The sequence below is a fragment of the Amblyomma americanum genome, chromosome 1, assembly GCF_052857255.1.
Source record: "Amblyomma americanum isolate KBUSLIRL-KWMA chromosome 1, ASM5285725v1, whole genome shotgun sequence".
NCBI lineage: Eukaryota > Metazoa > Arthropoda > Arachnida > Ixodida > Ixodidae > Amblyomma > Amblyomma americanum.
In genome coordinates this window covers 156,251,600-156,266,253 of record NC_135497.1, presented here as the reverse complement: position 1 = coordinate 156,266,253, position 14,654 = coordinate 156,251,600, and the positions used below count along the sequence as shown (strand labels likewise).

The 14,654-nt window shown below is 50.6% G+C and overlaps 1 protein-coding gene and 1 long non-coding RNA gene across 8 annotated transcripts in view; one reads left to right on the top strand and one right to left on the bottom strand.

The window, feature by feature from the left end:
- LOC144114010 (uncharacterized) overlaps positions 1-14,654 on the top strand; it is a 54,556-nt gene that overhangs the window by 23,710 nt on the left and 16,192 nt on the right. The window lies entirely within an intron of this gene.
- CYLD (ubiquitin carboxyl-terminal hydrolase CYLD) overlaps positions 1-14,654 on the bottom strand; it is a 134,443-nt gene that overhangs the window by 106,454 nt on the left and 13,335 nt on the right. Inside the window, exon 1 of one of the 7 annotated variants that reach the window (XM_077647443.1) lies at positions 1,114-1,302. The exons of 4 other annotated variants lie outside the window; for them this stretch is intronic. In XM_077647443.1, coding sequence (XP_077503569.1) covers positions 1,114-1,186 — 73 coding nt within the window. In that variant the 5' untranslated portion in view covers positions 1,187-1,302. Of the gene's footprint in view, positions 1-1,113; positions 1,303-14,654 lie in introns of those variants that run through there. 2 more of the 7 variants (XM_077647444.1, XM_077647445.1) reach the window with 2 other exon arrangements.

The following is a 14,654-nucleotide window of genomic DNA, read 5'->3' as shown; positions in this document are numbered from 1 at the left end:
CCTGGTGTAGCAAATGTAATGGAAACACGTCTCTATTCGGCTCCGTCCCGGGCCACACAGCGCTGTGTGGTATGCCTCACTGCAGCCAACAGTTACGTTCTAGATGAGTCTAATCGGCAATGCGGGGAAAAAAAAGCACGTGCTGCAGAGAGCGCAACTGAGCCGGCCGGCAGCCACAGGTCGCCATGGCAGCGCGGCGCACGCGCGTTTTCCCACGCCAGCGTAGCGTGGCCGATCAGAAACGGAACGTCGCATCGGAACAATGATTCATTTGAAGGCCTGGCGCCAGCGACCCCCGGCAACAACTCGCGACGCCGCGCCAAACGAGGCCAGCGCAGCACCCAAAGCCGCTACGCAGACGCGCTGGGCGTCAACTGACGTCCAGCGAAAACACGAAAGTCACTTCGCGAGTGGCCAGTCGGTTGCGACTGCGACCCGTTCCGTTTTAAGCAGCCCGCGACAGAAGAGGACGCCCAGGCCGGGATGTTCAATGCGTTGCGTACGACATGGCTTCCGGCGCAATTTTCAATCGCGGTGGGTCGTTATAGTAGCAGGTTCCGAAAACGAGCGGGTTTTGCGTGTTAGTATGAACATGCGTTGCAAGATTTCGGCCCATTTCGCAACTAGTTCTGCAACTCATTACTCGCAAAACAACGAGTCACTCTCACAAATGGTCAACTGACAGCGGTACTGAAGATCCAATCCGTAACCGTTAACGTTTCGTATCTTATCTTCCTCTCGTCCAGTTACGGGCAACCAAAGAACGGCGTCGCTAATTAGTCTGTAACGTTCAACTCCTACAGCTTGCACGCGTCGTACGCTGGACGGCACATATCGCTGGCTAAGCGACTGCAAGATCGTTCCACGGGAATGCTGCGCAGAGCTTTCGGTTCAAGAATGTAAAGAACAACAAAAAAAGAACTGCTTCGCCGGCAGGGGCTCCGCAACACACTGAAGAACGGTAACGTTTCCGACGCCTCCTTTCGGAATTCGGTCAGCGCTAATCCAGGCCGGAGGCGAATAAATAGCCGCGCCGGCCCCAACAATCGGCAGCTCCGCAGCGAGGCAGCAAAAAGCGGCCACCGAGTCGGCGCCGGAGAAGGCGGCACCTACCGTGCGGGTCGCGGGGCAGGTACATGTCGCCATCCCCGCGCGGTCTCCTCTTCTTAGAGCACATGCAGTTCATGAAAGTGGGCCGCTCATGGGTGGCCGCGGCGGCCGCAACTGCGCGCCCCCGCTCGCCGCGACGAGCGCGCTGCCAAGAGTCGCCCCCTTCGCGAGGTGTGCGCGTCGCTCGGACTTCCCTCGACACGAGCGCCCGAAAAACAAAACGCTCGCCGCCGCCGCCGCACGGGCGCGTGTTCCTCGCCGCTTCCGACGACGGCGATTGTACGCCACCCCATTGTGTCACACTCGAAAGCTGCGCCTGATTTGATCAGTCGCTGCGCGGCCACCGCCCCGGGTCCGATGGCGGCGCCAGCCGCGGTCCACCCTTTTAAAAATAGCCACGCTCAAGAAACGACGCGACTGGCGACCTCGCGCCGCAACGCTCCCACTGCAGCAGCTGTCGACAGCCGCTCGCGCGGTCGGCCGACGCTGGTCAGCACGCGCCCGAGCAGAGACGGCCCCCCCGACCGAAAACGGGGGCTCGACAGTGAAGCAGTAGATTTTCACCTAGATGATAATTGATTTTTGGGGAAAGGAAATGGCGCAGTATCACTCTCGTATATCGTTGGACACCTGAACCGCGCCGTAAGGGAAGGGATAAGGGAGGGAGTGAAAGAAAGGAAGAAGAGGTGCCGTAGTGGAGGGCTCCGGAATAATTTCGACCACCTGGGGATCTTTAACGTGCACTGACATCGCACAGCACACGGGCGCCTTAGCGTTTTTCCTCCACAAAAACGCAGCCGCCGCGGTCGGGTTCGAGCCCGGGTACTCCGGATCAGTAGCCGAGCGCCCTAACCACTGAGCCACCGCGGCGGGGCTTTTCACCTAGATCTCAGTGGCGTATCTAAAAGAACCCCACGTGATCGAAATTGGTACGGAGCCCTCGACTACGGCGTGCCTCGTGGCCCAGTGTTGCTACGTCGGCAGGCACAGCCCGTTGACAGGAATCCAAGCTCGGGCACAAAGGACTAGCAAGTCTCTCATCGGCTGCGAAAAATCCCTCGGGGGTCTTTTTAGCGGCCTCGCGATCAGCTACCGTGGAAGATGCGCTGAACGGCACCCGAGGAGCCAAGCTCTTTCTTGAGTAAAGACGTCCGTTTCTTTGCTCCCTCCCAAAGGCATTCTAGAGTGAACGCTTAGCGCTTATTGGGCCCCCACGCGCTGTGCCCGTATGGGAAGCTGAGGAAGGAGAGAGAGAGAGAGAAGACGTCGTGAGGAAATGAAGGCAAAGGATGAACGGGGCGAAAGACAGCCCCCTGAACTATTATTATTATTATTATTATTATTATTATTATTATTATTATTATTATTATTATTATTATTATTATTATTATTATTATTATTATTATTATTATTATCGAATCAGTTCGCCCTCATGCATTTTTCAACCCTACAGGATAGCCTCGCGCTCTTCGATTCAGCGAACACACCAAATCGCCACGGCATGGTCCCCGGGTCGGTGCACAACCAAGCAGCAGTTGCTAACATGAATTGAAGTGAAACGACCGACTCCTGGCCGAGCTGGTACTGTTCTATTATTTCTACTAGCGCGCAACAGACGAGCTACATAGGAAGCGGTAGTAAACACTGCGCTGAACTTACAACTAGCTTCCATTACGGGGGGGGGGGGGGGGGGGGGGGGGGGCATATTTAATAACAAAAGCCGATAGCACGCGAAGGCCGGCCCCTACTCCCCCATCTTCCCCTTTCTCGAAGCACGTGTCAACAACACTCGCTATGGGTTATTATCATTAGTGGTCACCTACTAATAAAATAACAATGGAAGGAAAAGATGTTGCTAGCCGCGGAATCTGCCATCATAACCTGAAGCACCTGATCTGCGGCTAGCGTGAGTAAAAGGACAGGGAGAAGACAGTAAAGGGGTAAGAGAGAGGGGAGTGATAGCAAGAACGGTTAGGAGACGGGTTAGGCCTTCCGGTTCGAACGCAGTTGCTTTAGCTTTCGCCGGAGAGTTGAGTCACGGCAGTATATATAGTGTGGCCGTGCCCAAGCCGGCAGCTCCAATATGAACGGGAACACATTACGAGCATTCAGCCAAAGATTATTCCTTGGGTATGAGCGACAAGCACGCTGTTGCCTGGTTTCGTTGCAGTTTACCTGTCGGCGTATAATATCCAAAAGCCATTTTGAACTTTAGTACAGTGACAATCATAGAATCCCTTTTGTGCAAACTGGTTGTTCCCTTTTATGTTGGAGCTACGTGTACATACATGTGCCTATATAGTTGTCTTTCGAGTGAGGAATGGGTCATAAGGACGGTCGCTCTTCGGCCGCAGATGCCACTGCGCCCCGCCCCCCCCCCCCCCCCAAATCCACCATAAGTCATCAGCACCATTTTTGTTCATTTTTTAAATAAACACTGCCGGCAGTAAAAAAAAACAAGGAAAAAATTTACCCCGAAACTGCATTCTGAGCAACCCGAACGCGGCGGCTGCGTTTTTATGGAGGAAAAACGCTAAGGCGCCCGTGTGCTGTGCGATGTCAGTGCACGTTAAAGATCCCCAGGTGGTCGAAATTATTCCGGAGCCCTCCACTACGGTACCTATTCTTCCTTTCTTCTTTCACTCCCTCCTTTATCCCTTTCCTTACGGCGCGGTTCAGGTGTCCAACGATATATGAGACAGATACTGCGCCATTTCCTTTCCCCAAAAACCAATTATTATTATTATTCAACGCTACGTGAATGCAAGACTCGGGGCCCACTGTGCGCCTAACGAGTAATCCATCAATGCGCGCGCGAGAACGGTTTGTGGCGCGGACGCTGACGGCCCCAGCCAAGCGGCCGCGACGACGTGATGCGACTTCGCAGAAGCATCCCATGCATCGGGTTGCCATCGCGTCACGCCCCGAGGGCGAAGTCGCTGGGGGCCGACGGCGTTATTTATAAGCCGCACGCTGACGCAAGACGCGACCAAGGGGCGAATTTCGCCCACACCGTGCGGTGACGCCGCCACCGAGAGCAGCCTGTGGGCGCACAAAATAAATTGCGCAGCACCCTTAGCCGGTCTTCCTTCGTTTTTCGCAACCGCTTTCACGACCGCGTATACTTCCTGCAAACACCAGCGGCCGAACAACAGCTTCTTCCTGTAACAATTGCGGCGAATCGGCGAAAACACGGAGGACTCGCCAAAGCAAAAACCGGGCCCAGCAGCAGTTGATCGACGCCGGCCTACAAGGTGAAGTAAGGGCTCGCAAAAGATAGGGGGCTAATAAGGTAAACATGCAAAGAAGGCGACGAGAAAGCAATCTAGGTTATAAATAAATCGCACAGATTAGACAGAAAGGTCGTAGGGCAGCAGCTCCCTGGTTTAATGTAGGCGGACGATATTGTACTATTAGCTGACAGCCAGGAAGAAAGGCCACGGAAAGCGCAGTGTATTATCTAAGCAGCTAAAAATGACAAGGATCGTAGCCAGAAGATGTGCAACGTTGTGTATATTTTCAATTTTTTGGCAATCAAGTTCTTGCTCAGTGCAGCGGCTTATTTTTCTTTTGCTTGTATTTTGTAGCGATAGCTACATTACGGTAGCATTTCAAGCCTTCAGCGTGGCGGCGCCGCCACCCTGCCTGTGGCTGTGCCGCCACGTGGTTGGTCACGTGGTGCGGAGCAGCTGCTGCTGCCAGCGGCGCGGCGCGCCGGCGAAACCGAGCTGCCACAGCTGTGCGCATGCGCCGTGTCAAGTGGGACGAAGTTGAAGGGACGCCCAGAGAATCGGAGCGGCGAAAGATTGACTTTGCAACTCAACTGAGCAAATTCCACTCGGGCAGCTGTAGCTATCGTGTCATTCCAGAGCTAAACCACCGCCAATTTTTTTGTTACAACCATTATTAAGCAATAAATTTTCAAAAAGTTTTCAACACACAACTTCGGAAGTATAATCAATAAGCTACCGTTTGATGCATTACAATGCGCAGTGCATTTAGCACATCTTGAAGAAACCATTTGGATTTGTAAAACGCTCAAAATCGGTCAGCTTTTCGCGGTAAGGAGTTAAAACGCGAACCTACAAAAAGAAGTTTAACCAAAGAAGGAGACGCATGTACAATGTGTGGTAAACCCGAAGAAACAACTGAACGTCTTATACTAGAATGTGGCGGAATCTATACAGATGTAGATGCAGGCACAGTCACTCTCTCTGAGGCCCTAGGGTTTAGAGATAACAATGGTCATGCGAATAAATCTGCGGTATTACAAAAACGACTGGAAGCTTGATGTCCCAAAATCGGGGACGTGACGTAAGGTTGTAAGTGCTGGATTAAAAATTGTATTTGAAAAAAAATGGCGAACTTATAGACCGATTTATCACACCGATAGCACCGCTAAAGAAATGTAAAGAAGAAAAAATCCGAGCATGGTGGCAAATGACATCACCCCGTTTCAAAGGGGACGCTCCCGTCCGTCCGTCCGTCCTTGAACTGCCTACCGGGACCGCAGTGAAAGGCTGCTCCGATATCCATTTAAAGCTATGCAGTACACCGTGTTATCAACGGGATGAACACCAGCCGAAGATGATTAAGGCGAAGATTCGATCCACCGGGATAACCACAGTAGCGGCAATTTCGACAGGCCGTTTGACCCCACGAATACCCCACGAAAAAAAAAATTGAGGTGATTTAGCTCTGTTAAACCTGAAATAGCGCGATAGCTACAGCTGCCCGAGTGGAACTTGCTCAGTTGAATTGCAAAGTCAATCCCCTCTCGCCGCTCCGTTTCGCTGGGCGTTCCATCTTCATCTTCGTCCCACTTGACACGGCGCGTGCGCACAACTGTTGCCGCTCGGTTTCGCCGACGCGTCGCCGGCAGCAGCAGCTGCTCCGCACCACGTGAAAAACCACGTGGCTGGTCACGTGACGAACACGTGACCAGCCACGGCGCCGCGCCGCCGGCAGCTGCTCCGCACAACGTGACCACGAGGCGGCGCAGCCACAAGGTGGCGGCGCCGCCACCCTGAAGGCTCGAAATGCTACCGTATTTTTTTATTCTTTGAGCTCGCTAGCTGGTGCTGCCGTCTGGGTTGCTCCTTTAAGCAACTTTAAGGCCGCTGACGGCCGCCTTTGCGGCTACGGACCTTTTTCGCAAAGGTCTCGACGCTTTGCCGTGTAGATGCGCGTCACGCGCCTTTGGGGCAAAGGGCCTTAATTCCTAAGGCCTTACAGGTGCCCGTGTGACAGGGGTATGAGCTATAGAGGGAAGAAGGCCCTTTTGTCCTTGTCGCGACTGGGGCTTCCTTTATTCGGGCAATGGCTGTGGAAGGGTGAAGGGAAAAAGTCAGAGAGCCGGGACAAAGAGAATACCGTCTTTGTCCAAACGGCATCACAAGTGGGGTGATCTAGAGTCACTAAATAAGTATTTAGTGACTCTAGGGTGATCTTTGTTCGGGATAAGGATGCGCGGCATGGAAACAAAGGACCGTTTCCTTCCCTCTCTTGTTTAGCCTTGGCTGCATAGCCACAGAAAGCTGTACGGTCGACGTCACTGTCTGGAGGGCCTCCTATGAGGGTATGTGCCACTTCGTTCTTGAGTTGTACATATATTAGTGTGGGCAAAGATACAAAGAAAAATAATGCTGCCCAGCCCGCATCGCCTAAGGCACAACGTCGACACAGTGGAAACTTGGGAGAGTTAGTGATACATTCTCGACATCATTGCACAGCGCAAATTACGAAGTGCAAAGGGAAAGCGGACGGCAACAAAAAATAGGAACAGGTGTGAGACCATGAAAATTATTTGTTTTGTTTATGTCCCATGTGTATATTTCTGGCGGTTTTTCTTTCAATGAACCTTATAGTTGAAGTTGGTGCCTTTCTTGTGTCCTTCCTTCTGCCCTCGTCTTTTGAGCGTGCAATCACTTCGTCACTGTTGATGCATAGCAATATTAGCAGTAGTCGGAACAATCCTGGTCTAGAGTGTAACCTGCCAACTCTAGCGTTAAAAATTATTTTTTTTATCAAGTGATATCACATCTATGATAATACAACTACAACAAATACCGCTTGAAAACTACAGTCAACGCTCGACGGATGCCTGTCCAACCTTAGAAACTAGGGATGGTAAAGAACAAGGTACAGTGGGCAATTGTCAATTTCTGTTTACCCTTGAGATGAATCGACATTGCGCAAGAGACGTGAAAGTGCTGCCGAGAGGGTTAGCACCGCAGGGTGTCGAAATGTGTTCACATCAGAAAAAAATATCGTCGTACATGCGGCGGCATTTGCAACCAATTCCGATCAATCTAGACAGAATTTTGCCAAGGTTCACAAAAATGCAGTATAGATGAATATCGTTTACGAGGCCGACTCAGACTACACATTATACGGAGAAAGTGTGTGTGTGGGGGGGGGGGGGGGGGGCGGGGGGGTGGCAGTGTGCAGGAACGTTGCCACTAAAGAGGTCGGCTACAAAGGGATAGTTCTGTAGGCACTTAGGGCGTCCCCCTCCCCTCTCCCGCTTGGACCCTCAGCTGCGTGCTCTTATTTATGTTAGACGTACGTCTTTCTTGCATCCAGTTTACACCATTAGGTTGCTCATTGCCTCTAGAATTTTCCGTCGCGTGCTGAAATGTATATCTTACTCGCCTTGCGTCTATTTGCCCCGATTTGGGTTGGACCAAAGATCGAAAAAGCGCGCGCGCTTGTGTGTGCGTGTTCGGGCCCGTGTACCTGGAAATTGAAGGAACAGCTGTTATTTTCACACCGTCTGTTGTCAGGCAACTATAACATGCTTGTAATCATGTTCCGATATTTTTTTTTCCCCGCGGTATTTTATTCGACACTGAAACGCGATGTCAAGAGTGGCACGCTATGGAAGAACTTTGGCAGCTGCTCCCCTGTCTTGGTTCAGCTTCCCGTGATAATGCACGCGCTAGAAGCAGAGTGCATGCCTTGGTTGTTTTCGAACCGATATATTGGCTGGACTACTGTTCATTATTTGAATGTAACCAGAGTGTATTGTCGTATTTATTGCTCAGGGAACACGCAAGAAACGTGTGTACTTTCGTGTTCAGCCCGCCCTTTGGTTTCATGGGTTGGTAGCAAATAATTTTGAGATGAGGCAGTTGCCATGCATTCACACATTCGCAGCAAAATAATTGGCTTCTGATTTTTATTCCATACAACACCGTCCATGGCTTGCGAAGCAGTTTTTTTCTGTAAATACTAAATGATTAGACGCATCGACCAGATCGCATTTTGTTGGATCTGGAGTGTGCCAATTTTTCACTGAATTTGTCCACACAAATGCAGTACAGCGGCTATGCATGCCGTATGCGGACGAACAGACAAACAAACATCCACCTAAGCTCTCTAATGTCAAGCCTTGCTAGCATGGTTAGACGACACGCTAGAGCAAGCTTCAAATGAAAGCGGAACAAAATTGGCGCTGACACGACGGATGGGTCTGGCACCCGGATGGCACGAAACCGTTCTTGGTTGAGACACGAGCCCGATTCATTCTCGAAACGCACCGCCTGACGACCTCCTCGGTCGCTACACGATAGAGATGAAACAGGCGTCAAGAAGCAAGACGTTTCCAACCTGTGCCTTTTGTACCTGGCGTCACCAGTCTACCCCGCCTGCCGGAGGGGCGCACAGCTATTGGCTAAGCTGGAAAGGGAAGGAGGCGGTCCTTTGTGCCACTTCCGGGGGAGGGGACTTCTCAGCACTGTAGTCGGTTACAACCACGTGATTACAACTGAAGAACGAAGCGGCGCATGCAGCTCGGAGGGAGCCCTCCAGCCTATAGTGAACTAGAATACTTTATACTCCAGCCAATCACGTTGATTTCTGTGGCTATGCATGCAGTCAAGTCTGCGAAAGAGAGGGAAGGAGACGGCGCTTTGGCCCCGAGTCGTCGAGAGTAGAATGTTCTTTGTTCGGGATAAGTCTGCGCGTAGCCTTAGCTGCACAGCCAGTAGTAGTTTACTGAAAGAATAATAACACAAAAAGAAAGGAAAAGATTTTTGCTGCTCCGGCATCTGCCATCGTCTCTAGGAGCACCTAAGCTGGGGCAGCAGAAAGGAAAGGGATAGCGAGCTAACAGGTAGGAGGGAAATAAAAATGTGAAAAAGACAGGGAGGAAGGAGAGGGTAGTAGTAGGTGTGGCGCCCCCGTCTATTGTCTCAGCTGCACTGGCCGCTGCAGGAGGGGGGGCGGGGGGGGGGGGGGGGGGGGGGCGCTCACCTTTCGCGCATGTCCGCGCGAGAGCGTCTTTTGCACAAAAGCGCTGAATGTTCTCGGTGGGGTCGTGTTCGGCATCAGTCTGTCGTGGCGGCTTCAGTCTCCACCGGTGCTGTCGCGGCGCACCGGTGGAGACTGAACAGAAAACTGCTCGGTCTACGCACTTGGCTGGGCAGCCTCCTTTGCTGGGCATGTGCTGCTTCGTTCTTGAGCCGTACCCGACTTATAGGTCCGTTCGATTCACCGGCGCCGCATGAACTGGTTCTCGCGGCGCTGCACCTCACATGGATTCATTTCAGCGGTGGAACAGGGCGCCCTCTGAACCGCGGCATTCGTTTGAAAGAAGTGCGAGTCTAGTTCAGAAAATTAGTGCTGAAATAGTGCAGCTGCAGCCGCCATTGAGGCAGATGATGGTTTGCTCGTTGTGATAAACGGCGGAGACTCAATTAATTCCACTCGTCGACAAGCTAGAACGCTGCTCGAGTTCTCCGAAGAAACGGCTACGCGTAATTGACACCACTGTAAGAAGCGAAGACGTCACGAGGTGCTCATGCACGCATCAAGGCTGGTTCATGGAAACATTTTATTGTGATGTGCTGTTTGAACATCTTCACGAGGTACGAGACGTTGACAGCCGCTGTAGTGGGCTGTAAACAGCTGGCTGCAATTCACTGGCGTCGCCAAGGCTGCAGACGACCAGGCCTGCACTCGACCATCCGTTTTGGAAGCAGACAGTGCCAACTGCGCTCAAACTGCCGGAACTAGCGCTACTGGCGCTACGCACTCGCGGCACCACCGCAGAACGTTGCCGAACTGGTGCAGCGAGTACAGGCGAATCGAGCACACGCCAACTTCCCCTCCACACCGCTAGCCGGAACAACGAACAACCGACGGCGCGAAGCAAAAGCCTGTCTCCTTCCCTTTCCTGTCTTTTTAGCAATGCCAAAGATGTCCTCGAAAAATAAGACCACGCCCAGAATGCGTTTCGTAGTGTCAGGAGAAAAAGCACTCCAGGAAAGCAATATGGCGGAATTCTGCTTGGAAGTTCCAACACATGTTCGACACACACGACAGAGGGCAAAATAGTGGGCAACGTGCAAACATTGTAGAGACACCGTTCCCTCTCGTGAACACCTCCTGATTTTAGCGAATTTTAGCTAGGGTGCCTCGATGCGCGCCCGCTCTCCACTTAGGGTGAGGACAACCGCGTCGTCTGCTAGAGCGACCGCCATTTTCTTGCATCCGCTGGTCGCGAGGCGCGCGTTTGCTGCGTGACGCGCCTAGATAGAGGTGACCCCGCTTTTAGTGAGAGCTTGAATTCGACTTTACCTTTTGATAATCATTCCTTTTCTAGTTTAGATGAAGAGTAAGAGTAAAGATTCGGTGATGCAATAGATATTTCGAGACGATTAGCGAAAGTATGGCGGATATCTTTTTTTGTTTTGCGACAGACGATCACGGCGGGCAACTGCTCGCCGTCGTTGTCACACCGGCGCAGTGAACTTGCTATCATTGTGCTTACGTGTGATGTAGCGGAAAGAAGGTAAGGCACGCCAAATGAACAGCTGCATATTCAAATACGAACGCATGGCATGCTTACGTCCACTTACACTATTATGAAATGGGGTAAACTCTGTCATGGATACACAATGCAATCAAAACATAAAGACTAAGACGCATGCAAGAACAGTGACTTAATACTTTGATGCACAAATACAATATCTACAAAACGATTACAAGAGCCTAACACTAGCACAAGTTTTGCTTCCGCGACCACCAGCACGTGTGGCTGGCTACTGGTGTAGATGGATGCGTAGCAGCAGTCTTGTGTAGGAGGCTATCAGCATTTTGCCTATTGATTCCTTGTCCGGTCTACCTTCGCAAAGTATTCTGTGAGCGATTTCAGCAGGGACTTCATCGTGTGTATATTGTTTGTACACCACACGACAGCGCCCGTGAAGTACTCCTCGTAGTTCTTGAGAGCGCGGACCACTTCACTGCTCGGATAAATCAAGTTCCGTCCATCATTCATATACTCCTTGACAACTGTCAAAGAGGTATATTCATTTCTTTGCTGTTCCGATGAGAGCATCCTTGAATGGCGGCAGCACCTCCCGAGGACCGTTTTTGGCGGCGACGACCCATTCCAAGAGTGGACCACTCTCTGTGGAGAGCGGGCGCACATCGAGGCACCCTAATTGGATGGATGGATGGATGGATGGATGGATGGAATGGATGGATGGATGGATGGATGGATGGATGGATGGATGGATGGATGGATGGATGGATGGATGGATGGATGGAATGGATGGAATAGATGGATGGATGGATGGATGGATGGATGGATGGATGGATGGATGGATGGATGGATGGATGGGTGGGTGGGTGGATGGATGGATGGATGGATGGATGGATGGATGGATGGATGGATGGATGGATGGATGGATGGATGGATGGATGGATGGATGGATGGACGGATGGATGGATGGATGAATGGATGGATGGATGGATGGATGCCACCTAGCCATGTCTTGTGAAATTTTACTCCTGTCTTGCTTTTAGCCACCAATCAGATAACCTTCGCTTGGTTACTTCTAACCTCTTAAAATCCACTTTCCCTTCACTATCCCTAAACCCCAATGCCTTGGGTAAGTCAGCCCCGCTGCTTTCCACCGTAGGGTGAAGCCCTTTACAGAAAAGTATCAAGTGTTCAGCCGTTTCCTCCTCCTCCTCTCCGCACGCAATGCACAAAGTGTCTATCTCGTGGTACCTGACTCTATACGTCTTAGTCCGCAAAACTCCAGTCCTGGCCTCAAACAACAGCTTCCCCTACAATTATCATAGATATTTTCTTTGACAATTTCCTGTTTAAAGGTCCGGTATGTTCCCAGTGCCGATTTCGTCAGCATCCCTGTTTTCCACAGAGCTCTCTGTTTCTTTAACCTTTTTCTTAACCGATAATTGATGATTTGCCCCCTTACTGCTGTCCAGATATTTGCTTTAGCTCTTTGGCAGCGCCACACTCGTCATTTTTCTGAACTGTGACCATTTAGTACACATGCACTAATGTAGATGGCGCTATTCACTACATTTATCGCACGTGGCTGCGTTATTGCTATTATTGTTTGTATTTTGTGACCTTGTAGATGGCAATTGTAACAAGTTGATAAAACAATGAGAGTCCGATATTTTAAGAGTATATTTACCAGAAAGAAAGAACCCGCGGAACGTTTCAAGAGCTTGTGCCCTACATAAGCACAACGATAAAGGTAGCTAAAATCAACTAGACAGCACACATTCCCCAAAAGTCGTAGAGTAAAGGCGATGCTTAGCCATATAGAGCGAAGTACCAAGTTTCTTCACGCAAAATCTCAGAATTGCCAAGCGCTTGTTACCTGAACAGTATTGCATTTTGTTTTCAACTATTTCGAAAAAACGCTAACTTTGATCAGGAATAACTTTTAAACTAAATGAGGCAGATGAATGATATTTTCAGAAAGGAGGGACGATTACACGATCTCAAACTGTGCAAAAAGTCGCCGCAAGAGAATGCATATCCCAAAAGTTATTGCAGATTGCATTGTTCTGTTTTCTACGTTTTTCAAACATGCGTGGCTAATAAACTAACCTATGCATCTATTTCTCAATGATTAGCCATACTCATTAGCATCAGATCTCAAAGTATCTCGAAATATTTTTCTCTAGGTGCAATAGGTTTTTCACAACTTTGCATCTCCTGAGACAAGCTGAGCTCAACTGCCACTTTTAATCTTTGCGTTTTCTTTTAAAGTTGAAACAAATTTGCAGCTATCGTTAAATAACATGCATCTTTTCAAAGCAGAGGAAATGAGCTTTTTGGAAATATCTTAACCATATTTATGAAGCTAACGCGCGAGGTACAGTCGGCGTACAAATATCACCAAAAATGTTTTCCGTTCACCGTCAGAGTGGGACCGCCACCTTAACCTAACGCCGCGGTGGCTCAGTGGTTAGGGCGCTCGACTACTGATCCGGAGTTCCCGGGCTCGAACCCGACCGCGGCGGCTGCGTTTTTATGCAGGAAAAACGCTAAGGCGCCCGTGTGCTGTGCGATGTCAGTGCACGTTAAAGATCCCCAAATGGTCAAAATTATTCCGGAGCCCTCCACTACGGCACCCCTTCTTCCTTTCTTCTTTCACTCCCTCCTTTATCCCTTCCCTTACGGCGCGGTTCAGGTGTTCAACGATATATGAGACAGATACTGCGCCATTTCCTTTCCCCAAAAAAACAATTATTATTATTATTATAGCAGAGCCACGTATGACAGCACGAGAGAAACGAATGACGAGAAGGGGGAATGCTGCAGCTAGCGCGTGCCTTTTTCGATGCGCACAACGCGACAGAAATTGTGGACGAGAAAGAGGAACGGAGTACAAGCGCTGCTAGAAGTCAACTGCACCAAAGCATCACGAATAAAAGCCCATTCTGGCATAATTTGGCACAGTACGAAACAGCACTTGATACACTCCGACAGAAAAGCAGTGCCATACCTTTTGAAGGCACTAATGTGAACCAGGAGAACACCGTCGACACCTCACCAGATAGTAGCCGCGCCCTCGCTCCGTTTCGATCGAAACAATTCGGTCAAGTGGTGGCTGCAAAGTCGGCTGCCTGGTGAAGGTTTCCACCTATTCTTAAATTTACCCAACATTGATGATATAACTTGGGCTTAGAGCGTGACAACGTTCTTCACAATAAAGAGCGGAGTTTGCAACGCTAGGCGCAACGGGACGACACAGAGCTGAGCAGAAAAGGCTCCGTACGTGCTGTGTGTAGCGACGCCCTGTCGTCTGCTAGTGTCGTCCCATTGCAATGCAATGGACCCTTATTTTTGTAACGTGTTTTCCGAAGACTTTGCTCGTCTTCTCATGCAGTTGACGGCGCAATTGGTAGGCACTGTCGTGGAAAAGGACAGGAACAACGAAAAGACGAATGCCAAGGGGAAAACGAAAACTGAAAGTGAAAAACCGTGCGAGGTTCGATTTCGTGCACTGCCAAAGCAGCCCAAAGGCTGACTTCTGGGTCGAGGCCGCCTAATTCCGGTGGCTTCACTTTCGGGCGCCCGATGCGCCATCCAGCCCCCTAGTGAAGGGCTATTTTTTAACCTACACTGAGCTACACTTCGTGAAAGCTCGTGTAGGCCAGTGGAGGGCGGGGCTAAAGCTACGAAGTAAGGGCGCTGCACTCGTCTGCACGAGCGTCAGCCAATAGCGTGATACGTTGACACCGAGCGTCATCGTCCTCGGGAGCAG